The sequence below is a fragment of the Perca flavescens genome, chromosome 2 (assembly GCF_004354835.1).
Source record: "Perca flavescens isolate YP-PL-M2 chromosome 2, PFLA_1.0, whole genome shotgun sequence".
In the NCBI taxonomy this organism is placed as follows: Eukaryota; Metazoa; Chordata; class Actinopteri; order Perciformes; family Percidae; genus Perca; species Perca flavescens.
The window spans coordinates 21,549,715-21,576,010 of NC_041332.1; the positions used below are offsets into that span (position 1 = coordinate 21,549,715).

General features: G+C 39.0%; 1 protein-coding gene across 1 annotated transcript in view; it reads right to left on the minus strand.

Annotated features, from left to right (window-relative positions):
- The window catches only part of mast1a (microtubule associated serine/threonine kinase 1a), a 75,191-nt gene extending 51,026 nt beyond the window's left edge, over nucleotides 1–24,165 (minus strand). Inside the window, exons 1-2 of the mRNA XM_028589049.1 lie at nucleotides 24,069–24,165; nucleotides 13,112–13,143 (exon numbers count right to left, since the gene is read on the minus strand). Of these exons, the coding sequence (XP_028444850.1) occupies nucleotides 13,112–13,143; nucleotides 24,069–24,107 (71 nt within the window). The 5' untranslated portion in view covers nucleotides 24,108–24,165. The remainder of the gene's footprint in view (nucleotides 1–13,111; nucleotides 13,144–24,068) is intronic.
- Between the last annotated feature and the right edge of the window lie 2,131 nt (nucleotides 24,166–26,296).

The following is a 26,296-nucleotide window of genomic DNA, read 5'->3' on the forward strand; positions in this document are numbered from 1 at the left end:
TGTGTGTGTGCATTGTTGGACCATCACTGATTATCCATTTGCATGCACATGAGAGCTTGTGACAGGTGTGAGCGAGCACTTGCATGCATGTTTTCGGTCAGTACGTCACTAGTGTCAATTTCTGCTCTAAGTGCTGACTCACGGGGCACAGAGGACACCAGACGCTTCTGATGGTTACACCATCGATCTGTCCAGGCTCACTTCCTTCTCTCTCTCTCTCTCTCTCTCTCTCTCTCTCTCTCTCTCTCTCTCTCTCTCTCAGGTGAGTGCGTGTTTGGACGGGATAAAATGTTACCCCTTTAAAAAAGCTTTCTGGACCAACAGGCTGTTTTTTTCTGTAGTGCATTCTATTATGCAACATCCACTGTTCTTACTGCCAGAGTCCAAAATATCCATCAGGATCTAGATGGATCCCAAAATTGGGAAAGTGGCCACATCAAGCCACATGGGTAGATTTATAAAGCATGAGGCATTCAGAGGGGGTGATTGAGTGAAGCTGACATGGAGCAGATGAAAGCAAACAGGTGATGTGAAAAAAGAAAAGAGGATGGGACGACAGGATAAAACTAGAAGGAAAACATACAACAGGACCATCTTGGTGTTAGGGGTTGCTGCAGGGGTTAGTCACGTGGCTTTCTTGTTGCTATGCAATTTAGCACAGAGAGACATACATAGAGGCTTTTGCTGTTATACCTCATGAAAAAGAGGATAAACAACAAAGTAACAACCATAGCTTCACACAGTTGTACAAGAGAGAAAGAATGTAGTTAAAGAATGAAAATGAAAAAAGAAAGGGAGGTCACAAAAAACTACTGACTGAGTGACCCAGTTATTTCAGCAAATCACAATAATTTTGGCAATTCATGCTGTGACTAAGGGGCAAATCTCAGTTTAAGGAGTTGGTGCTAGTTCAATTAATATAAAAAGGTAGTGTGTTCTAATGTGATACCTAAGTACAGTGACTGATTATGTAATGAGCTGGTAAGTAAGCTTGCTGTGTGATTTATTAAAAACTTGGCTGGCAGACAAAGTAGCTGACTGCCTAAATTACCGACCAATTGGGTGGATAATAAACATGCTGAACGACTGTATTCTGGCTGAACTAGTGTCTAACTGGCTAATTTTATAGTGGACTGAGTAAGTGGCTGATAAGTAACAAAGTTGTCACTGAGGTCTGTCAGGGCCTGAAGCTGTTGTCTAAATCAAATCAACACCCCAATTAAGGGGCCTGGTGACCTCTGTTATCTATTTAGTCTAGCTCAGCATAACGACTATAAACAGGGGCAAACAGCTAGGTGGCTCTGTTTAAAGTAAAAAAAAAATAAAAATGCCTGCCAGCACATCTAAAGCAAATATAAAATGTTGTATCTTAATTTTAGGGGGAGTGCTTACAGTGCGTGCTTTAGCTATTTCTTGACGAACAAAGCATGGCACAGTGACTTCACTGAGTAGGTAGATTTTTGACCTTAGGACAGAGCCAGGCTAGCCGTTTCCTCCTACTTCCAGTGTTTATGCTAAGCTAAGCTTATTGCATGCTCTAGTTTCCTACTTAACAGACAGACGAATGATGGTATCGATCTTCTCATCTAACTCTCAGCAAGAATGTGAATAAGGTAAATGTTGAACTATTCCTTTAAGGCCTATCATATTTTTCTATTTGAGAATAGAAGTTAATTCTTGACCTTTAGATCAGTTTTTGAGAAAAGAAATCTCAAATCAAGATCCAACTAGCTTTTTCTAAGAATTGGATTTTGTTTTTTTTACTTTTCTTTAATTACCTGGTTTTGGTTTCTACACTGCTCAAATACAGACGTTAACCAGGTTTGATATGATGATGATGATATAGAAATGGGACAGAATGACATTACTTCCAAATCAGAGTTTTTTTTGCACAAATGTTTGAGAATATATAAAAAAAGGTTAACATTTAAAACAAGTTACATGGCAAAAAATGCATTCAATACCATGGTATCCAAAGATACACTGGTCTGAAACACACCACAGTCGGGGCACAACACATACTGTAAATAGAACACAATAGGACACAATAAACATCCAGATGTCTATTTTTGTCACATCACTTGTCTCCACTCGGAGGTGTTGTCAGATGTCCTCTAAAAGGTGTAAAAGTGTATCCTCAGGCAGATTGATGCAGCAGGAAGTTGTGGCAGTGCAAAGACCTATCTGGATCTTTCTGCATGTGTCACAATCAGTCTCTCGTCTGCTAGTTTCCTGTTTGTCTGCATTAGTCTCTCCACCACGGCTGTTGCTACCTCAGCTCTCTGCAGTTATTGAGACCTGAGAAGCGCTGAATCACCAAGATCATGACATTTCACTTAGTTCCCACTGTGACCTTATTCACAGCAAAATGATCCGTAGCCATCACGTCATACAGGATAAAACACATCCTTTAGTGAGCAGCACTCATTTGCATGAGCGGGGAGTCTAATAGACATTCAAAATGATTTAATCTAATTATGGATAATGCATATGGATTAAGAACAAAGCAAGGCCACCGCTTCTATCTCTTAGAGGGATGTATGAATGGAGATGGCAGTAGGATACTTAACTCAATATAATGTCTGGTATAATACAACTAGACTTTGAATTATGACACTAATGGTGTTAAACAAGGAACAGCTGTACTGTAAATGAACAGCTTTGGCATTTTGTGATCATTATTCTTTATTGTGTGGTTTGCATGCAGTAAATGCTTTGGTAACATCCTGGACAGAAGGTCAGAATTAGTTTGTTGCACTTTTAATGACATTAGACTAGAAACAAGCATGTATTGGTTGCCGATTGCAGAGTCGTACAGTAACAACATTGTTTCAACAATTTCACAACAGGACGCTACCCAGTAGGGCTGCAACTATTGATTATTTGTATTATTTCATGGTTTGTCCTGCAATTATACGGCTTAGGCAAAGCCTTCATGTACCCTTACCCTAAAGTGTTACCAATAAGGACATACACCTGAATGCACAGCCTAAATATTACCTCTAAGCAGATTTATATTTATCTGGAAAATGACCAAATTATTTCATATGCAATTCATGTTGCCATGTTGTCTTCCAACGCATGCCTGTATGAGATGTTGTGTTATCATGTCTTTGCAATATCAAAGATAAACCACAAACAACAGTCTGTGTGTTTTGGTTAAGGCCACCCTGAACACCAGCCAGTAACAGATGGTGCTGCCATGGTACAAACAACAGGAGTAGAGCATGGAAAGGAGTTTTCTTTTTCTATATCATCTTTCACTGTACAGCTCCTTCATTAAAAAATACCAGCCAAGCAATGCAATTGCACAAATATACGTATGTCACTGAACATCCATGTAGACAAAAATATCTGCGAATATCATTTAGTCACCTCTAAAAGCCATAACACCACTAAGTATGTGCTTCATTGTAACCATGGTTCATTTGTTGTTGCCAAAGTAAATAATTGTGGTGCCTACTTCTGAGCTATCAGGGTCATCATAATGTACAGTATGCTGTAGTCAAGCTTAAAATAGCCTGGATTACCTGTGACAACGATGGTAGATGTGTGCAAAATGAAACTAGTGTAGCAAGGTAAAAGATTACAGATACAGATAGCTTTATTTATCCCAAGGGCAATTCAGTTTCTATTGTAACTATTATATATGTAATGTAGTGTAATTATAATTGTTATCAGCAATAACACATTTCTGTTATACTGTGAGTCAAGGGAAGAGAGCATATACTGTAGGCTAAATAAATCAAATTTTTTTTATGATAGCTCTACTGAATTACAGTTTTCTTCTTTCTTGAAAAATGAACATTGACACAATTTATGGTGTGTGAGTGGGATGAAATGTCATGTGTTGTTCATGAGTGGGATAATTTGCACTGTGCATCATGTACACATATGTATGAGTGGGATAATACTGTATATACTGTGTGTGAGTGAGAGAAACATTAAGGCCAGCTTCAGTCCCTGAAAGCTTTGTCTCCCTGTGGTGATCTTTAAAACAACAAACCAAAAGAGTTTACCTTGAAGTGAGAGGGAAGGAAGTAGACAAACAAACTAAGAGTGTATCATCATGGGCTCAGTTAACCCCACTGGGCTACTCTTAAATGTAGGCTGAGACACTACACGAGGCTCTGCCTTTCATCCCACCCCACTCTCTTCTTCCAGTAGCTTTGCTGCTTTTTCTGTCTCTCGTGCCTCATGTTCTCTCTCTCTCACTCACTCTTTTTGTTTTTCTTTAGCTCAATCTGTTTGGGAGTGGGCACAAAGCATTGTCTCTCTTAATTTCCACGATCAGCCAAGAAAACACACACACACATGCACTAATGAAACAATGCAGACAGACAGACAGACAGACACACAAGAGAATAAAAGGGATAAATAATCTGGTGATATTTATAACTCAGAATTAGGTATCTCTATAAACAGATTCCGAGAGGGTTCAGATATTGGGCTAGATATAGTTTGAAAATTTCCATACTAGAGTTTCAACACTAGCACCAACACATTATACTTTTTATAATGCCTTTCTTTGAGAAATGGAAATTATTAGTTATCTCAACACAAGACACAGTATCTTCTTCTACACTCAGTTGGCAGTTTATTAGGTCCACCTAGCTAACACTAACAACCTAATACAACAGTCCTCCAATAAACCTGACCTTCAGTAAGGTCATAATGTTCTGTTTTTGTATAAACTTTTCTGAAAGGTGTTGATTCAACTTTATGGTCATGTTGACGATGTAGTTTGTGGTGATGTTGAACTGTATTGCATTGCAGAGGTGTCTCTATTATTTTGTCCATCCCATTTATATCAATGATTGTAGCTATATAACAGAAGCGTATACTCACATACACACACAACTTAACGATAATACAGACCATGCCTAGTGCTGAAACGATTTGTCAATTAATTGATTGGTGAAGCAACAGAATATTAATAGACAGCAATTTTGACAATTAATCTTCAAGACATTCATCAAACAAAAATACCAAACATTTGCTGGTTTCAGCCTCTCAAATGTGGGTGCTCTATTTTTTCTCTTTATTTTAATTGTAAATTTAATATATTTAGGTTTGACAAAACAAGTAATTTGCACCTTGAAAAACTGCAATTTTTACTATTTTCTGATTCACACACATGAAACAGACATTAGGAAAGAACAACAATTTTGTGACACACAAAAATATACATACTGTAAACATGCTAAACTCTTAAAGCAACAGCAAACACTCTCCTTAAACCCATATGTTCTCTCTCAAACACATACACTCTGCATGGTGGCCGACAGTCAGACTAAGGAGGGGGTTTATTCTTGTTCATGTACAGAATATCCTGCTGTTCATTCCCTGCACAGTCGGAGCAACGTTGAACACTCTAACTAATCCCCCTGAGATGAGATGAGATGAGATGAAGACAGCTAAAATGAAGCACCGCAGGAGGGACTAAAGGGTCGGTACAGATTGTACATCAGGGAGAGGAGAGGAGAGGAGAGGAGAGGAGAGGAGAGGAGAGGAGAGGAGAGGAGAGGAGGACTTTAAGAGGCAGAAATGAGGACTGAGTCAGAAGGACTGAAGAAAACAGAAACAAGGAAAATGTGACAATAGGGACAGAAAATAAAGGAAAAAGAGAAAGAGATGAAGAGGAAGGAAGAAGAAGAGCAAGGACTTGTGCCAAGCAGGCAGCACTCCAGCACTGCCCAGTGTTGGCTCTCAGCTACACAAGCACTCCCTGGACACTGATAATAATACATTCACTTCATAATGCTATCTCTGGCACACAGGCTACTGTCCTAGCACACACATACCTTTGTGTGTGTGTGTGTGTGTGTGTGTGTGTGTGTGTGTGTAGAAGTGTGTAAAAGAGTGAGCCATAATCTAAAGCAGGCTAAGTCCTTGTGCACATGTGTATCACTGCAATAAAGCTCGACAGGGATATAAATAAATACACATCCAGCAAGTCTGTGATCTGCTATAACACACACATACATACATAGGCAAACACATGATCAAACCTCCATGTACTTCAGAAGCTGAAATACACATAATAAAAGCATGCTGTATGCAAAAATCACAAACATACATGCATGTAAAGACATCAAATATACACACACAAAAGCCCACACACCATATTGCTGAAGCTAAATGGAGGCAGGCAGACAACTGTGAGACAGCATGATAGCTGGCAGGGACAACGGAAACATCATGGAAAAACACAACAACCTCTTTCAATGAATAAACACACACCAACAACAGTAGGACACCAAATCGGTTACAAAGACTGCACAGAGACAGATTGTTGCCATTTACCTTTTTGTGCGTCGAAACATGTTGCTAGCAGCAGAGGCTGTGTTGGCAGATGATCATGAGAGCAGCTGAGCCTCACACACATATGCACACACACACACACACACACACACACACACACACAGAAATAAACACACACGAACAGAGGCAGTCAAGAGGCAGCGATTACGCTCAACGCCGGCATGTCAGCCTCCTCTGACCAGTTAAACACACACACACACTCACTGATGTCTCGTAGTGACTCTGTACACGTGAGTATGCATGCAAGAGCGTATGCAAGAGAGAGAAGTAAATGATTAGAAAGATTTGGAAATGTCAGCCATGTCACAGACAAAGAAAACAAGAGGATTAAAGGCACAGAGAGAGAGGAAGGTAGAAGAAGAAACGGAGAGAGAGGAAAGGCTACCGAGCATCCCTCTCAGAAGGAGAGAGGATTGTGGGGCTGCTCTCAAGGGTATCGTGCCAAGCCAGGATGTGTAAAGCGACAGAGCGAGGGGGGAGGGCGGCAGAGAGAGAGAGAGAGAGAAAGAGAGAGAGAAAGGGGTCAATGCAAGGATGAGAGAGAGAGAGAAATAGCGAGAATGCAAGAAAGAGAGAGTGAAAGCCAATCCGAGGTGGAGAGATGAGGAAGCCAGAATGAATAATGTGAATGAATGACAGGAAGACAGAGGGAGGGAAGGGCACTACAAGTTCGTTTTCCCATTTGTGTTATTCTGTGTTACAGTTGGCACTGACGTAAAAAAAACAGGTCATTAAAAGATAAGGCTGGTAAAATTCTATGTTTTTGTTATGGTCAATAAACCCCATGAAAAGATCAAAACCAACAATGCTTTAGTCTGTCTCTCAATGCTTTCTGACTTCCCAAAGCTGTATGTGGCTCTAAGCCCCAAGCCCATTGGCTCCTTCTGAAGACGTAAATCTTCACCCAGTATTTTTTAAGAATAAAAGGCTAAATATTTTCCCAAAACAGCTGGGTATTGTAGTTTTTGAGCATAAGTTACTCAAACAGGAGTAAATAGCGCATTTGTTTGGGACTATTTTCAGCAGTAGATTTGGTTTTCTGGTGAGTATTTACAGCAGGAGGCCGGTGTATGCTGGATCGACTTAAAATAAACTGCAGTGTCCATGGTAATGAAGGAACATGTCACCCGGTGCAACAACATGAATGGTTTATGTGTTTTTGTTTGGACAACAATGAACAGATGAATAAGATATATCATAGTTTAGCTACACAGACTTGTCAAAAGAATACATTTATTGTATAGTCAGTTTCCATGGGGTTGTTTGATAATAAGAAATATTAAATATCAGGCTTATCCTTTAAAAACACATCAATTACCCACACTTTTCCATTAGCTTAAAATGTTCCCTTATTACATTGGAACTGTAGTTTATTTTAAGTCAATCACACAGACACTTTTAAATACTCACTAGAGCTGCAAATGTGTGTTAATACAAAGCTGAAAATAAAAAACTACAGTGCCCAGCTGCTTTAGGAAATTACTGATCATTATTTAAATGAAACTATATATTGGTGATGCATTTGTAAAGATTTACATCTTCAGTAGGAATGAACGTGCTTGGAGCTGAGTACCACAGACAGGGAAGAAAATAAGAAAGCATTGACAGGTGGATTAACACACAATTGGTTTGGGGGTTTCAATGGGATTTATTGACAGGAAGGAAAATATAAAATTATGTCAGCATTCTTTAAAATGCACAAAGAGACACATTCAGTTTTTCTATGTAAAATGCCACATTGGGTGAGTTCTGGCATCATCTATTTGTCCTAGATTTCACAGGAGCTGCTCTGCAATGCCCAGCCAAGAGAGATGTCTTTTCTATGTGTGTGTGTGTGTGTGTGTGTGTGTGTGTGTGTGTGTGTGTGTGTGTGTGTGTGTGTGTGTGTGTGTACACCCTCCTTCCAACCCTTTGAAACAAATCCACCAAATGTTAAAGCTGACGTGGGGTGACAGTTGCACAGTAGTGCTGAGGGGAGTAATTCAATAATGGATGCTGTCTCTAATGTGGGAGTCTGGATGGATAAAATATACATGGGAGAGGAGAGATGGGGGAGGAGGAGGACGAGGAGCAGGAGGGAGGTGGTGATATCACTGAAACACAGTGGGGGGTCACAGACAGGGATGGGCAGCATGATATAATATAGAAGACATGGTGTGTTTTTTTTGTGTGTAATGCGGGTGAGTTTTTCTCTGTCTCTTCTAAAGTGTATTTAACCTCTCAGGATTAGTAACCTCCTGTTTGTCCTTCAGGTTACTTTATTCTCATTCTGTAATGAATGCCCAGTCATTACACACATAGTATAAGACTCCAGCTCCACCCACAGGAGGATGTGTGCAGGAAAATCCAACAGAGGGGTGGGGGGGGGGGGCACAGGGAGCTGAGAGAACTGACTGTGAGCCTCCAGCTCCAGTGTCTCCTTCATGTCATGCTGTGACATCTGCCACCCCGCCACACTGAGGTCGGAGGTCAAGGACAAAACACACCCGATGACAGCAGTCAAGGACACACATACACACAAAAGCATGTGGCCCGAACCGAGTAAGGCAGTAAATTGTAATTACACATGGATACAGACACACATTACGGAAAAGGGAATTAAATCCATGCTTCACATTTACAAACTTCCTGAACAGCCTGAACATTTAGTGCAACAATAACAGTTTACATGATAAACAGACATATGAGAGAGTTACGTCATTCATTCTGCACACACAGAACATAAGTGGCCAAGCTGAAAGTAGACAGATAAAAAAGTATGGCTTTGGACTACAGCAATTTCAGAGAAATTTCAAGGATTTCAACACTCAAAATGATGACGGCAAAGTGTACGCATTTTGTGGAAAATTACACTCCACATCATGAGCTGACATAAGACACTTTTTTTCAAATTCTGCCTTATTTGTGAAGTGCTTTTAGCAGCAGCAGCAGCAGCAGCAGCAGCAGCAGCAGCCAGCTACGGCTTTCCAAATCCAGGAGATGAGAAAAGTCACCATTTATCACAGTAAAAGAGAGGATATTGTCAAAAAGTGAACAGTAAGGAAGATGTAGCAAAAGAAACGCTGCTAGAGACAAACACTAAAAACTAATGTCAATCTGTATGCTTCAATCATATTTTTGAGTAAAAGAGTGACACTTAGGGCCCTATCTTGCACTCAGCGCAATTGACTTTGTACACCGACGCATGTATCATTCCTATTTTGCACCCGACGCACAGCGGTCTTTTTCCTCCACAGACTCACGTCGGTAAATTAGGGAATGAACTTGTGCTCCCGGGGGCGGTTCAGCAAAAAGAGGAGATGTGTCTCGGCGCAAACGTTCCCTGGTGCCATTTTGCAGTTTCAGAAAACAATTCCGCCACTTACCAGGAAAAACCTGGTCTAAAGTCAGTGGCGCTTATTCAGATGCTATTTTAAGGGCGCATGCTTGGCCGTAATATAGAGTGTGCACACCGCGCATACACTTTGCTTCTCTCATCTCACGGACCCACCAGTTCCCATTTTTGCAAACCATACATAAAATACAAGGAAAAATATGACCTTGTTTTACACAACATTTCCATGAATCATGGATGTGTTGATTACATAAATGAGGAAATATTAGAGGACTTAAGGAGATGTGATGTTGAACTGCATGTGCCGATGCCACTTAACCCAAATGCCCCAGCAGTAGCACGGGAGAGGAGAGACAGAAGAGCTGCATCGTCTGTAGTGAGGTAATCTCGGTCTAATGTTAGACTACATTGCAAACATATCACCACATAACCTTGTAATTCAGTGAGAGTGAGCCCAAAACATCAACATATGTATTTTATTTACATTTTGTCAAAAAGAAAAATCAATAGCAAACGTCGGTCTCCTCGGCTGTGAACCGCTCCAGGCGTGCGCCCATGGATGTATTAAGAGCGTGCGCCTAGCAAATCCGCCATTATAATAGCAATCCGCCATGGAACAAGCGCGCCTGCTTTTAAAGGGAATGTGAGATAACGCTCTGATCGGTTTATTGCACGTTACGCCCAAACCACACCTATGAGTAATGTAGCTACTTCAGACCAACCCATTTTAGATTTGCGAGAGATCCGCCCACAAAGCTACTTGCATTTGGCGTTTGATACTTGCGTTTCAGATCGTTAAAATAGGGCCCACAGTGTGCAAGGTAAAGAAAGAGTGGTGAGTTTTATTTCAGCACTATGGACAGAGACTCACATACTCATACACTACAACAAGACCACCAGTTGAATTAAACACAGGCATTAGTTTTTGCTTCATATTTCACCTTTTTTTTTGCCATAACTGATAAGTGTAACAGTTTTACAGGCCTATACCACAAATTAAGATACTTTAATCAGTTTTGTCAAAACTCTCAGGATCATTAAATCACACTCTGTTCTAAATGGCACAGAAAAAGACTCCAGAGGTTTCTAATGCAGTTGCTAAATGTAATCTATCTCTGTGGAACTGTATCTTTCTCTTTCTCTGCCAATCATGTTTTGTGAAGCTGCCTGTTAATATCTGGCTTTAATGTTGAAATTCTGAAGGAATTTCCATTACTCATTTCATTCAAGAGCATGATGAGAGCTAAAAGGAGCAATGAGAGGGTCTCTTTCTCATACGTTCTACTTATAATTTCCATGTTAACACTTTCAAACAATGGGCTACAACTTGAGCCCTGTTTCTTTTAACCTATATTATTTAAAGTATGGTAAAAGTATGGTGATTTAGCTATTTGCAGTTTGCAATTTACCCATGAATTTACAGACAACTATCACTTGATTACTTTGATACTGAAGAAAGCTTAAAAACGTGATGTTTCTGAGCCAAGTTCTGCAGACATGAGGAGCATCTTTTTTCTATAATTTCTAAGCTGGTTTATGGACGTTCTTTCGTGATCGGACAGAAATAATTATCTCCTTGGGAAGTGTAATGCACAAAATGAGCAAAAGCTCCAATGATGGTAGAAATGTTTAAGACAAAAAAAGGATTTTCTACTCTTCTCTAATAATGTTCAGGGAGATTCATTAGCTACATGTTCACCACTATCTGATGCTTTAGAAGGATAGCTTCACATTTTTAGGTTCAAGTCTGTTCCCCAATATTCACGTGGCCAAATGTACATTGTAAGAGTTTTTTTTTTCCACTGTAATTGTTTCTTGTGGTCATATTGGAACCAAAGAGTTCCCCTTTTAAAGCCATTTTAATGGCAGTGACGGGAGAATAAATCTACAGTCCTCAAGCTGTATAAAGAAAAATCAAGTGCATACATTCTCTGAAAAAAACTTTGTGTACCTGTCCCTTTGCTGGAGCTCAGCTAGCAAGCACTGTTGATGAAAGCACAACGTGGAAATTTGGTACTGAAAAGACTTCTGAAGCCTCAAATTAGCTTCAACTGAACTTTAAAAGTAATTTTCACACAGTACAATGGCTGTGAAGTTTGTCCCGCGTCACTTAACATTGAAATCACCCAAAGAAGGGATCTATTTGAGGCCATTATGAACAAGAGGATCGATTACTGAAACTATTATTTCAATGTACATAGGGACATGTGATTATAGTATTACGATACCTTTGCTAAAGCATACATTTCATAAAGTAACACATCAGTCATTTACTATCTTCACTCAACATTTTGATGGCTTAACTAATTTGTGTTACACATTATGAACACTACTGCTCTATTCTCCCTTCTCAACCTCTCTGCCTTCCCACAACCATGCGGGGCATTGAGGTCAAAGCACGGCTCTCCTGCTGCTGAACTTTCATTGCACAGCTCACTGGTGCAACAGATTGGGCCGACAGCGACGCTCTGAGAGTGAAAGGGCTCACGCAGAGCTGGAACATGCTGCAGTCTGAAGGCAAAATACCATCATTTCAACACCACTTCTTTCTACAAAGCTGGAAAGATTCCAAGCACTAAAATATGTTTAAAATATTTTTGGTTTAGTTCAGAAAACATATGAACAACAAAAACAGCAAACAAAAAATGTATACTGGTATATTAAAGTGCTCATTTCCCTTTCCTTTATTGTGTTATATATATATTTGTTCACGTTATAGGTTTACAAAGTGAAAAAGCCCAAAGTCCACTCCAAACGGATTTACCATCTCCAACAGAAAACACTGTTCACAAACTGCTCCAAACAGCTCTATCCAGCCTTTACTTCCGTGACAAACGTGCGTCACTTTGTAACACACGTTATAATGCTCACCTAGCTGCTAGCGTGGCACGCCAACATACTCTGCTTCTGACTGGGTAGTAGTCCTTACCTAGCTGCTGCACATGTGCGACTCCGAACAAAGATGGAACTGAAGTGAGATGCCTCACTCTGTAGCTAAAACAGAGAGCTCAACACACAGGGTGAAAAGAGGAGCTGCAGCAATGTACAGTACAACAAAAATATGGTGTTTTTTGAAAATTAAACCATGTAAACCTATTCTGATATAACCTCTAAATACAATTATGAACCTGAAAATGAGCATAATATGAGTACTTTAAGTCATAGCACACTAAAGTGTCTTCTATATGAAAAATCCTATATGTTGATATTGTCTCAGTTTTCCAGAGTATTAATCACATTTCCACAGTTTCCCTCATTGGAACACAATGCTATGAAGCCCACAAAATGTCATTAAATCCATGGAAACCAAAGCTTACAATAAAATAAAAACTCATAGTAGCTTATCTAGCAGACTAACTCACCTGTAATTTAGGGAAGGGTGCACACATAAATTAGAGAAAGTATCTGTAACAACATACATACAAAGAAACAAATGCGTAAATGTGACCTTACCTGTTACTTTTCCGTGGCAGAGGCAGATCCTTCTGGTAAAAAAGAGAAAGCAAGAGAGAAAAAGAAAAGAAGGGGAGAGCAGATGAATTAACCTGATTAGATTTGTTTTACACATCATGCAATCACTGTTTATAGGACTGTGGAAAAGATCATTAAGTTTGGTGGGGAAATATAAATTAGCATTTGAATAAAGTTCAGTTAAAGACTAAAACAAATGTACTTACACTGACATGCCTGATACGTTACTTAATGAAGAACAGGGAATTCTATGAAAAAAACTTCATAATGACTAAACTCTTTGTCTAATCTATTTCATTTTGAATGTTTTCTATCTATCTTATCTCCTCATGTATTTCACTGCTGTTGTTTTTTTGCTTCCTCATAAAGAACTTTGTTGTATTTTAGCATGTAGATGGGCCATGTATAAATCAAATTCATTCAAGGTCAAACCTTAGATTGAAACACTCCCCAAGTCTGCTTGTACTCAACATAAATGGATTTCTCTAGTTATTACAGAAGAAATGTATTTAACAAGTAACACGTCATTTTTCAAATGCTTGATACAAAAATAATCAAACTTCAGATTGGATATTTGAGATGAAATCCAGGGTGTGACATACATCATAAGGCTATATTATTCACCATTTCTCCACAAAGTGGTCTTAACCCAGTGGTTTTTGTCTTAGTGTGGACATGAGAGTGAGTTTTCCTTAACAAATTGTTTTATTTGAAGGCTTTTACTGGCCTGAAGAGGTGAAAGTTTCCTGTATTTTCACACAGAAAAGTCTGAAAAAATAAACAGAATTTTGCGCAACTGAAAGAAAAATAATCTTTCTTTTCCTTTAATGATCACCCTGATTCGTTTTGGGAACCCCTGTCTGAACTTCGCCTAAATGTTTACATTAATACATTATTTTATAATACAAAATTGTGATATTTGCTTCCTAAATAATTGCTGCTAAACCATCAACCATTGACAGATTTATTTGCAAAAGACCAAAAGTATGTTACTGAATACTTAAACAATCAAGATACTACAAGATACAAGATACTTTTTCAAGGGCATTATGCAATGTACCGATTCATCTCCACATCATAGATATGAAACAATAAAATCATGTGCCACTTTGTTTGGAGCCCACTAATAAAAAAGCATCTTACAATTAAACCTTAGCCTCTGCAAATAATGCTGGCATCCCACACAGAAAATAGGACTCTGCAAAACCCTGAAAGAAGGTACAACTTGTAAATCTTAATATATCAAAATATAATGGATCCCTGATGGACACTGTAATTTAGAAAAATAACACTGTGTTTCCAATACTATAGTCAACTTTTCTGATAATAAAATTGTTCAAATAGTAGTGTAGGCCGGGATCCGTCTATAAACAGTTTTGTGATTTCTCTGTTAATGGCTCCTGTGGAAAGCAGTTTGAAAATTGATCCCTCGTAAGTGCTCATAGACTTCAGAGCTTCAGGATCCACCAGGTTGAGTGGAGCCAAAGTCAATTTAAAACATGTTGCTGCTATATTTATGACATTGGCACACGACAGCAAGGACTTTGATGTGATTAGGATCTACTGGGAGGAATCAGTGTGGTGCTTGTTGCCCATCTATTCCCAATTTGATTCCATTTTACACTCAGCTAAGGTAAAATCAGGTTACCGTCAATTTCTATTCTCAGCCTGTACTGCGCTGCTTATCAAGCCATTTTCTACAGCCCAGTGGCTCCAATAAAAATATATTATCATTTGTTTCTTTTCACTCAGGGAAGGCTTAATGACACAGAGCCATGTCTGTGAAATGAAAGGAATCCAAGTGATAAACCACACCAGGGTTAGACGTTGAAAATAGACAAATGTGAGAGGAAAATAAGAGAACATATAAGAGACTGTAATTGGTTTTCCAGAGAAGGATTTCATTCTGTTAGACAAAGGCAATCCTCAAATCTCTCTCTCTCTCTCTCTCTCTCTCTCTCTCTCTCTCTCTCTCTCTAAGTAAACAAGCATTATGAAACCCAAACAAAGCCAAGCTGATGAAACATGACTTGACAGCTGGAGCTCTTGTCTCCAAACAATCTCAAAACAAGCTCACGACCCAAAACTCATCAGCACTGTGAGACATTAAAACAAGTTGCACTTATTAAACAACTACGAAGAGCTAACGAGCAGAAGAAAGGCTGCAAAGACTCATTGTAATAAGCCGGAACCAGTTGTTTTATGTTTAACAGAAGTGCAGTATAAGTGCACCAGTAGTACCTTAATCACACACAAGAAACTTGGAAAATGATACTCAGACTGCAGTAGGCTATATTAAAGGAATAGTTCTACATGTTGTTAAATATGTTTATTCATTTTCTTTTGGTGAGAGTTAGAGGAGAAGATTGATAACACTCTCCACTTAAAATAAACCTACAGTATATGATGGTGGCCTGGCAGCATTTCTCAGTTCAGAGGAGAGTGATCAATTTTTTTTCAATGGGAGTGACATCACCGATCAATGTGAGCTCTTTCTGGGCCAGCTAATGAGTTACATCATCAAGAGGAAGTGAGCTAGGCCAGGGTTACTCAGAGAGAGCCCCACAAGAGTCTTAGATGTGTGTGTGTGTGTGTGTGTGTGTGTGTGTGTGTGTGTGTGTGTGTGTGTGTGTGTGTGTGTTCAAAGGGTTGGCTAATGGATAAAACCCCAACACCTGCTCCCTCTGTCCAACAGACGGCTACATGGTGTTGTTGCCATGTTACTGGTTACTCCATCATTTCTTTGAACAATATTCTTCTCAAATTCAAGTGACCATGACAACCTATGGAACTTCTCAGTAATATCCACTTTGCTTAAGATACAGGCCAAGAATATTAACCTACAGTAGATATGCAAATAACAACATCAAGGACATTTTCAGTATAAAGTTACTCTGTAGATCAGAGATCAGAATGCAACAGAGTGCAGTTCAAAGATTACATTTTTACATAGGAAACAATGTAATCCAAATGAGGAAAATCTCTAAGAAGGTATTGTATTATTTTTATGCCAGTGCGTTATGCAAAAAAAAAAAAAAAAATCAAGCCTTCCTCTATTCCAAATCTGAAACACGTTCATGCAGATTCTGCAGTGTGAAATAGTGTTGCTTGACACAAGCCTGACCTAAGTCTGATTCCCATCTCTCACGAGACTCATTAAGCCCAATTTATGGACCTCCATTCATTAATAAAAACCACAATCTTGCAATAAATTGATGAGCACATCCCTCATGAAGCAAACAGATTTTTTTATTTATCAAGATGTAGTTCCAAATGTTTGCAAGTTACAACTTTTTTCCAATGTGGGTGACTTTTATACCTCAGACTACAGCTACAATTCTAAAATAAACTGTGAAATCACATTTATATTTCATCTAATTATTTATACTCATACACTTCTATTTCATCTAAAGTTGGCCATTTTGGAAAAGACAGATAAGTAAAGTTGCTAGTATTAGTAATGCGGAATTATATACTCTAAGAAAAGCACATAGTAGAAATATAACAGTAATCACAGACCTGGATGATCATTACACGTGATTGTTCACCATTCAAAAAAAATGTCCTGTCACGATTACACAAGCATTAATGTCACGATGTGTCCTGTTGTGTCCTCACACTTCAACCACATACAAACATAAAGCCACACAGTGCTTACAACACACTGCATCAATATCCACCTCTAGGAAGAAAGGTGGAAACAGTAGAAAGGTGTGATTATACACACACACACACACACACACACACACACACACACACACACACACACACACACACACACACACACACACACACACACACACACACACACACACACACACACACACACACACACACACACACACACACACACACAAACAAAAGGGCACTAATACTGCCCTGGAAGTCTTACATTTCTGCTGTTTTACTAAAGGATCAATCAGTCAAAAATCATCAAGATTCAAGAGAAGGAAAATGTTCTGATGTGAGAAAGTTGCACTATGAGGATGCAAAATGCAAATATTTTATCTCAAAGTGGCATTAATTAAGTGGTTTTGCAGACATAATGCAGCATAGAAAGGCTTGCAAATGTCCGCACATACAAACAAATACATTTAATCAATTATACCTACAACCTCCATGCTTCAAGTAATTGCAAATCATTCAGATTCTCATTTAGCCACTATGTTGTGTTCTAAAAGGGACATTCAAAAGTGAAGAGAAGGTGTCACATGGTTTTTCCATATTTGTTTGTTTTGTTTTTTTTATGGGGGGAGGGAGGATATTTACCCAAGGACAAACCGAAGGCCAACTGGAAACCAAAGAAAAGAAAATGTTAATATGCTGCTGCTCTGGGCAGAGTCATGAGGCTGTGCATTATTTAGTTTAATAGTTTTACTTAAAAAGCTTTAAGATCACTGGTCATTACACTGAGGTCTAAAATAATGTTTCATTAAACGACTCTTAACCTATTTTACTTTCTTGTTAAAATGGATCTAGTTTAAAACTTTAATACATGCTATTCCTTCCTTACTTCTGTCTATTTTGGGATTAAGTTGGGCTCAAGCTTCTGTGCTTAATAAGCGTCTGGCATGATAATTAAATCCCAGTTAAAGTAGTTCAAATATTTGATGCTATTCATAAATATATTCTGGCCCAGATCTGTTGCTTTGATGTACACTTTGCTCTCACAGTACAAAACCTACCCTTTCTGAATAATACTGACATCAGAAGGACGTGGTGAGGCAGAACAAAGCAGTGGGCATGGCAGTGAGTGACAGGACTTGGCACAGAGAGCTGGATCTTCTGCAGTGATCACACTCTTATCCCTTGTGCTTAGCATGTTGGAAATGGGCAGTCTGCCCAGAACAAAATATTGGACAAATTATGCTAGTGTGTGTGTGTGTGTGTGTGTGTGTGTGTGTGTGTGTGTGTGTGTGTTGCACTCCATACTCCTACAACAGAGAGGGTTGAGACATGTTTTATGACTTCTGTTTGTGTGTGTGTGTGTGTGTGTGTGTGTGTGTGTGTGTGTGTGTGTGTGTGTGTGTGTGTGTATGAGCAGCATATGTTTTAAGTGTAAGTACGCTCCAAACACACCTACAACTGCTCGGGACGTCAGGATCATCTTCACTAGCTATGAAAAACGGCTCATCTCAATGACACACACTCTCCCAGTTACAGCCAAATAAAATGGACTGGGTGTTGCCACAGATTATAATCATTGTAGTTTCTATTTATTATATGTGTCAAGAATCTAAATCTCGGCCTGTTGTCGCAAAGTCCACTATTTGTTTTTGGATGTGGACAGTTAACAAATAAGAGCCAGTAATAGGTATGTAAACAATCTATATAACCTTATGAATACGTATCCCCTCTCTCTCCACACAATTCATGTTTGCCTTCTTCATTAACTCTCAAATAAAAGCCAAAATGCCCAAATATAATCTTAAGAAAAAAAGAAAGGGAAGTAGCCAGAAAGGACCAGCAAGAGAATTCTGTAAGGTCTATGTGTATGAGGGGGAAAGAAAATGTAAGTTGCTCTGGACAAAAACATCTGCTAAATTCATGTACTGGACTGTAATGTAATTTATTTCCTGTTTAATGACAATTACAACCACCATGCCAAATTTCACACCCTCAAAATGGTCTGCCAGTTGACCAAGAGGAGCTGCCAGAATGAGAGTGAAAGTGAGAAGGGAGGTGAGAAATGGGGAGACATGAACAAAAAGAGGTCTCGATAAAGTAGGTGATGAAGGTGAAGTGAGAGAAGACTTTGTAGCTTAAGGATGATGGCAGGATGACTCAATCAGGATATTATACTGCAAATGACCATTAAGGCTATAGTGCATAGTTTCTGCCGCCCCCATGAGGAATTCTAAGTAATGACAACAAAACTGTCGCTGGCCCGTCCACTTGATACAAGCCTCCTGTTACATGTGCCTCTTGTGTGTGTCTTGTTTCTTTCTGTCTGTTTCCTATTCTGCCCTCCTCCCTCTGCCAGTTGCACACCTGAGAGTAATCAGTGCTCAGGTAGAGTGGGGGAGGTGATAAGAAGGCAGAGAGTGGAGAGCACCTAGAGAGCACACTGGCAGCACACCAGTGAGGAGTTGTCTCCTCATCCTCCTTTTTCTCCACAAGCAGGTCTGTTCTTTTCCCAACCTCCATGCACATTTAGGTGCTGGAGTTTTGTTGTTTTAGTTTATTGTTTTAGTTTGGGCTGGAGATTACCGGTAGTTCAGTTATTCATTCTTTTTGTTTGTTTTAAGATTAGTTTACCCTTTTTAGTTAGTTTAGGGGGAGACGCGGGGAGCGACGACCCACTGCGAGGTTGGTCCAGCGTCTTCCCATCTTTTGTTCTTTTTGGCCGGGGTCTCCAGTCCCTTTTGTTTCTTTTTGGTTTGTTACTTTTAATGGAGGCCGTAACACCTCCCATGACCGCGCACCCAGACTGAGTCCTCCCAAGATGAAGAACAGCATCAGTTGTTTCAGCCATTGACATATATAAAATGGACCAACAGATTACATTGCTCTGGACGGAGACCAGTGAAGGATATTAGAAGCACTTTTCCGATGATGGCTGAGCGTTACTGCGCAGCCTCCAACTGAGAGAGATGATGTAAATGTGACGTGAGCAAACTGTCTGAAAGTTGTAAGTCTTCTGGCAGCTGTGACAAGAGAAATCTCAATCATTCCCAATCTTTCAATCAGAGACTGAGAGCGTAGTTATATGTAAGGAGATAACATAGGCACAGGCTAATTATTGCTAACTAAAATGCTAGTCAACGTTAATAATTAAACTTAAACAGCTAATGTGAGTCTAAACTGCCTGGAAGCTTCTCCTGTACTGTATGGTAATTTCTCTACTATGCGACAATAAGTAGCATGGTTATGACACAATCGTTAGCCTATTTTTACAAAAACGTCTGCTACGGAGCCATAACATGGGATACAAGGTAATGGAGCCTTTTATACATTGTCGTATTTCTTTAGAAATAAACAGTAGACAAATAGAGTCTTTAAACCTTGTGTTGTCTTCAGGTCAAATTGACCCATTTTCAGTTTTTGTTTTATATCAGAAAATATGGAACGTAGAAATATGCGCTGAAAATGTGTGTAAGAAAAATTTAACAATTTAAAACGTTGGAAAAAGCAACAACAAAAACTGTGAAAAAAAAGGTGTCAAAAATTTTGTTTTTTGACTGGAAGATAAACAAGGGTTAAACGCTTCAGATGTAAAGTTATTCGCTGTCAAAGTGGTGCCAAAATGAATGGCAGTCAAGTGACAAAAGTGACAAAGCCCTCTAGAGGCCATCGCAATTATGACAGGAGGAAGTCAGGTGACGTAGTTATAGAGCGACAAAGTCAGCGAAAATACAATCCTTAGTCGTCAAATGTTTAACATTGTTTAACCAAAGTTTCTGATCAGTTTGTGTTAAGACAAAAATGAACTGCATGCATATGATATGTTTGGCTTTTTTATTTAATGAATGAAAATCCATTCATTCGTTAATTCACTCATTCACTTTTTTTATTTCTTGTACAGTAGCTATGTTACTTTATGTTACTTTATACATGTATTGACTTGCACTTCTCTCTTTTATTTTACTTACTTTTATTTTTACCTTGAATTTGACTGTGAGCAACTGCAACTAAACAATTTCCCTGAGGGTATCAATATAGTATTCTGATTAGAAAGACGTGATTGGATTCAGCCATGACATGATTCCAACTAATTTCAATATTGAGCAAAATCGATTGATACTCAGCTCTACCTTAGTTTTAGCCTGAATTATTTTTCAGTGTCCACTCGTATATGAACAATAAAGTAGTCACGCACACCTCTCTCTTCCCCCTCCTCCTCTCTCTCTCTCTCTCTCTCTCTCTCTCTCTGTGTGAAAGTAGATCCAGGCAGTAAAGGGATCCAGATATTGTAATAGCCACTTAGATGGGGTCTACTGTAGCCCACAGCTGCTCCCTGCCTCACGTCTATGCAGCCCCCCTTCCTACTACTGGCCTAGGGCCCTTTCAGCCCGTCCTGCTGCTGCCGGTTGGTTTTCCTCCCTAAGGGCACACAGGGCTGTTAGGCCACCATTAGTCCTGCTAATGGGCCTGACAACTGCGCCACATCCTCAGCATTTAGACATTCTCTGTCTGAGATATGGATATCGACCACTTCAATGGAAATGGAAAACAGGGGCAGGAGGTGGGAGTCAATTTAATGTACATATAGGCATGAATGTCATGCACAAAACACACACACACACACACACACACACACACACACACACACACACACACACACACACGCACACAAGATGCTAAGTGAGAAACACACATTAACATGCACTCTAAAATCAAAAGTTTGATTCACCAGTAATCTTCTTGTGTGTGTGTGTGTGTGTGTGTGTGTGTGCATTACATTTAATTGTCTCCTGTCTCCCCGCCAGGCTGCCCCTGCTCTCAATATCCACTGATGTTGATATCCATGTTTAAAATTCAGCTACTATTAACTTCTGAGAAAATATTTCAATCAAAAGGAGCAAAGTGACTGAATGTCTTCTAATTTATACACTGAACTCTGCCGAACAAGACTAATCCTGAGCACACATAAACTACATGTCATCTGCAAATATTTACCTGTGTGATGTATGAGATCTGTGCCTGATATGGGCAATAACCCAATTCAACTTCTCTACATAGGACCTCTACAAAGAAGCTTATTTTCAAGCTAAAACATTTAGTTGTTACAGTTTTTTAAACTTTCCACTTCTGTGGGTTGGGCCCAACGCCAAAATCGTCACACAAATTTACCGAATGACAAGAGACTTGTTTGTTTATGACCAAATTACGAACTGGGCTACGTGACCACACTAATCCACGTCATGTCCTGCCTCCTGCAAACTCTAGAGAGGGAGAGAGGTCTACGATCTTTAAGTTATGTTTTACGGTATAGAACATTATTTTATTTGTTTATTTTAAAATGCATCTTTGTTATAACATAAGTAGTTATGTCTCTCGTTGTATTGGTTTGCCCTGCACAAAAAGAAAAGGAATTCGACGGAATATTCTAAGGTAATTTTTGCCCAATTTTAAACAGCCCTATATCAGGTCTTGTATTATTTTTAATTAAATATCTGAATTTTGGATTGGTGGCCTGACTAAATAAGACTATCACTTTGGCCTTTCCGAACGTGCAATTAATTGATCAATCTAAAAAAAGTCTGACAGATTAACAATTTACAGGAATTATTGTTAACAGTTTTGATAATGGAATATTATTGAAAAGTTTAAGTTGTTAAATAACTGGTTCCAGTTCCCCAAATGTACCATTTTGCTAGTTTTCTAGTTTTAGTTGTGCATGATGTTTTAGAGTGGTGGTTATACAAAACAAGCTGTTGAATATGAAATTGAATTGCTGTTGAATATGTCAGCTTGGTTTTAAGGGAGTCTTGATGGCCATTTTCTCTCTTTCATATTTTTACTGTATCTCTCCCTGCACTTTATCAGCAAACTATTATCAAAAGCCTCAGTCTAAATGTCACTAAGACACAGTTGAGAAGAAATCTTCAACAAACAGTTAAATAAGTACAGTTCAATTCCAGGTAGAGCTGTGTTAGAGGTAGGTAGCAGATAGCCTTCTATTCCTTAGAATTAAATGTACAATATGTAATTTTCTGCTGCTAGGGTTCTCTCAATCAAAACAATGGATGTAAAAGACTTTGGATGACGTTGTGAAGATGCAAGGGATTATGGGAGTTGTAGTTTTCATTGTTATTGTACACACCATTGCTGATTAAAGTTTATCTGTTCACAAACGTATCATCTGGTGTATCCTGTGTTTTGACTGAAGTTAGGGTAACTAGAGGGGTCAAACGTGATGGGTATGACGCCACTGAGAGGCAACCAAACGTAAAAGTCCCGTGTCATCGAAATAAAACTACAGATTTGTCTGGATTTGAACAATGTTGGAAACATTTGGGATAATGTAAGTACACAACTCAACAAAATATATAATATACAGTAGGTATAGTCATCTTTTAGACAATTAAACGCAGAAATATTACATATTGTTTCTTTTAAATTGTCTGTAGACTAACTCCTAAAAAAATTATTTACTTTTATTTAGTGTCTGCTTTAATCCATCAGGCCTTCCAACATAAATTTGATAAATGATGAGCAATCATCTGGAGCAAAGTATCTTGGCAGTTATATCTTGCAGCAGAGGACTGGCAGACAAAGACCCTGCATAGTGAGCTTTGCCTGCCTCATTTGATTAAATTCACACAAGTGCCCACAACAGGGGAAAGCCTCGGAGGACTCTTTTACTTGTGCCTTCCTGTGTCTGTCATATTGTACAAGATGTCCCTTTCAGCAGCCCAGACTCAACATATGACTGGTTATTATAGACTTGCATAAATATTACTGTGAATCTAGTCTATATCCTTGACACTCCACTTCCGGGATTGCTCCAGTGCCGCATCCCAGAATGCTGTGTAGACTAGCCAGACCCTCCTCCGCTCCGCATCGTGTGGATGGTCTGGCAAAGTGAGACTACTGTGAATCTAAAACTGTCAGAAAACAGGTCGGTCACCCACTGCACTTATTTGTACTACCTTTACAAGTTATTCCGAAACTTTATTGGGACAATATGTTCAGAAAAGTTTGTCTACAAAGATGTTGCCATACTGTTTTTTTTAATGGGGTAGCTATCCCTTCATTATCTCTGGGTATAGCCATTGAGAAGCATACATACATTTAGATAAAATGTGTTGAAAGGAATACATAAATTAATTCAAAGAATTAAGACTAGCCTAGTGCCAGTATTGGTATGACATATTTCTCACTTGCACTTCTGAAATATAAAAAGACACGAGGTCCATGGTTTTCTACAGCATTCATACAATAGGCTAATATATGGGGCCAAATGAGGTTAAAAAAATTAAAAAAAAGTTCTCACCTGCAGCCTTCGTCTTCGGATGATCCCAGAATCATCCATGGCGGGCGTACGTCTTCACACCTGTCAGAGTGTCTCGTGGACTACTGGTGACGGCGGCGAGAAGAAGCCCCACTCTCGCGTGGCTTTCAGCGAGAGTCAATTTACTACTTAACCGAAATGCTTGGCAGAGTGTCGGCTGCTTATAACATAATTTACCAGCGAGAAGCAGGTAAGATCTGCTAATTGTCTAATTGGTGCTATTATATTCAATTTGGTAAATTATACCATACGAGAAATCTTCTCTCGCGTTACAACCACAAAAATACACTATCAATTAGCCTATCTCTACCAAAGTATATCAAAGTGCCGCTCCTGTGCTCGACCCCAGCCCACATCCCTTACTGGCAGAGACTGACAGAGACTACTGACTAGGCTACTCTGTGGTGGGAACTGCTGAATAAGCGAGAGGCTGCACAGTGGGATCAGCGTGCACTGCATGAACTCAAGTCCAGCTGAGACACTGAGAAGAAAACCCCCAAACAGCGTATGTCAGGCCGAAGCTTATCACACCACATATTAGATAAACCAAACAAGTTTGCACGCATCTTTCACCCCCTCCAAAACATCTAGTGCGAATCTCAGTTCAAAAACAATCTTTTAAAACTACAGATAGCTCATTGGACCAGGAACAGCAAACAACAATCCATTCAACTACTTTAAAACGCTTCTATCGCAACGATCCTCTGTCGGTCTACAATCCGCTACATGTTAGAGGAGTCCACAGGCAGCCAAACCACATTCAAGCACAGTCTATGTGATGAGAAGGGACCAGTGCATGCATGTACACGGACTTCTTTGCAGACCTATTGCACATTATTGCACAACTACAAATCTCGATTACATGTCAAATCCACTCAGAGCTTCTGTGCATTGAAAACGGCGAGATCAATGAAAATCTGTAGCGAGTCTATATGTCCCTCTGTTCAAAGACACACACACACATCGGCACTGAAAGCAGGTTGATCATTTCACGTTTTCGTCCTCCTGTAAACAGATTTGTCCGTTTTCCCGTGTTCTCACAGGTACACGATGGGTTCACTCTGTTCTTCTCTGGTGTAACATTGATTTTCTCGCGAAAAATTATCTGTGATCGCTACACAGGCTTTGCTCCATCCTTAGCTCTTACCACCCACTTCCTACTACCAAATGAAGTTTAACCCTTTAGCGACCAGATGCTTGCGTCAGATATGGAGGTGTTTTTTGATGTACAAGTTTTCAAGCCAACATTTCCAAAGAGGCGAATCATGTTTACTCACATTCCAGGTAGGCTACATCCCCCCCCCCAAAAAAAACTATATAAACTGCTTAACTATTTAGCATTTGAAATAATGACAACATATTTGAAGCTATAGGGTTGGGCAGTAGATAGGGCTAACAATTAGGCTAGCTGATTAATCGATCGACAGTTAAAAAGAAAATCTGCATTATTCATTTTTTTAAGAAAAAAATAGTGGTGAAAAAGCTACAGGTAACAGCATTTCAAATTGCAGGGATTTGCTGCTTCAGTTTGTCATATCAAACAGCCTCAATGTAATATCTTTAATCATTAATCAAAAAAAGCATTGGCAGATTAATTAATAATGAAAATAAATGTTAGTTACAGCGCTTATATAAGATGATACAAATTTGTTAACTGTAACATTTACATTGTGGTATATATATATATATATATATATATATATATATATATATATATATATATATATCTTGTGCTAGGCCATTGTGAGCACTGTTGCAAACCAATAAACACTGTTTGATGGCTATATCAATTTCTCTGTGATTTTCAATGTGATCAACTACCATCATAAATTGTCACATTTTTTATTAACTGGATGAGTCAAAAACCTTCATTCGTGACTGGTTATTTTATTCAGTAACAGTTTTCAATTAATCGGATGAGGTTGATGTTTCTCAATTTATGGATTAGTTGTTTGGTTCACAAAATGTCAGAAAATAATACAAAAAGGGCCATCACAAAATCCCAGAACCCAATATGATGTCTTCAGATTGTCTGATCGACCATCCAAAACCCAAAGACATGATATAAAACAGAGAAATGGCAAATTATCACAAGTTGGAACAGTGAATGGTTGGCTTTTCTTTTCTTTTTTAGCAATCACTTGATTATGAAAATAGTTGCAACTACATTTTCAAAATCATAATATAAAATTACATAAGGCATACAATAA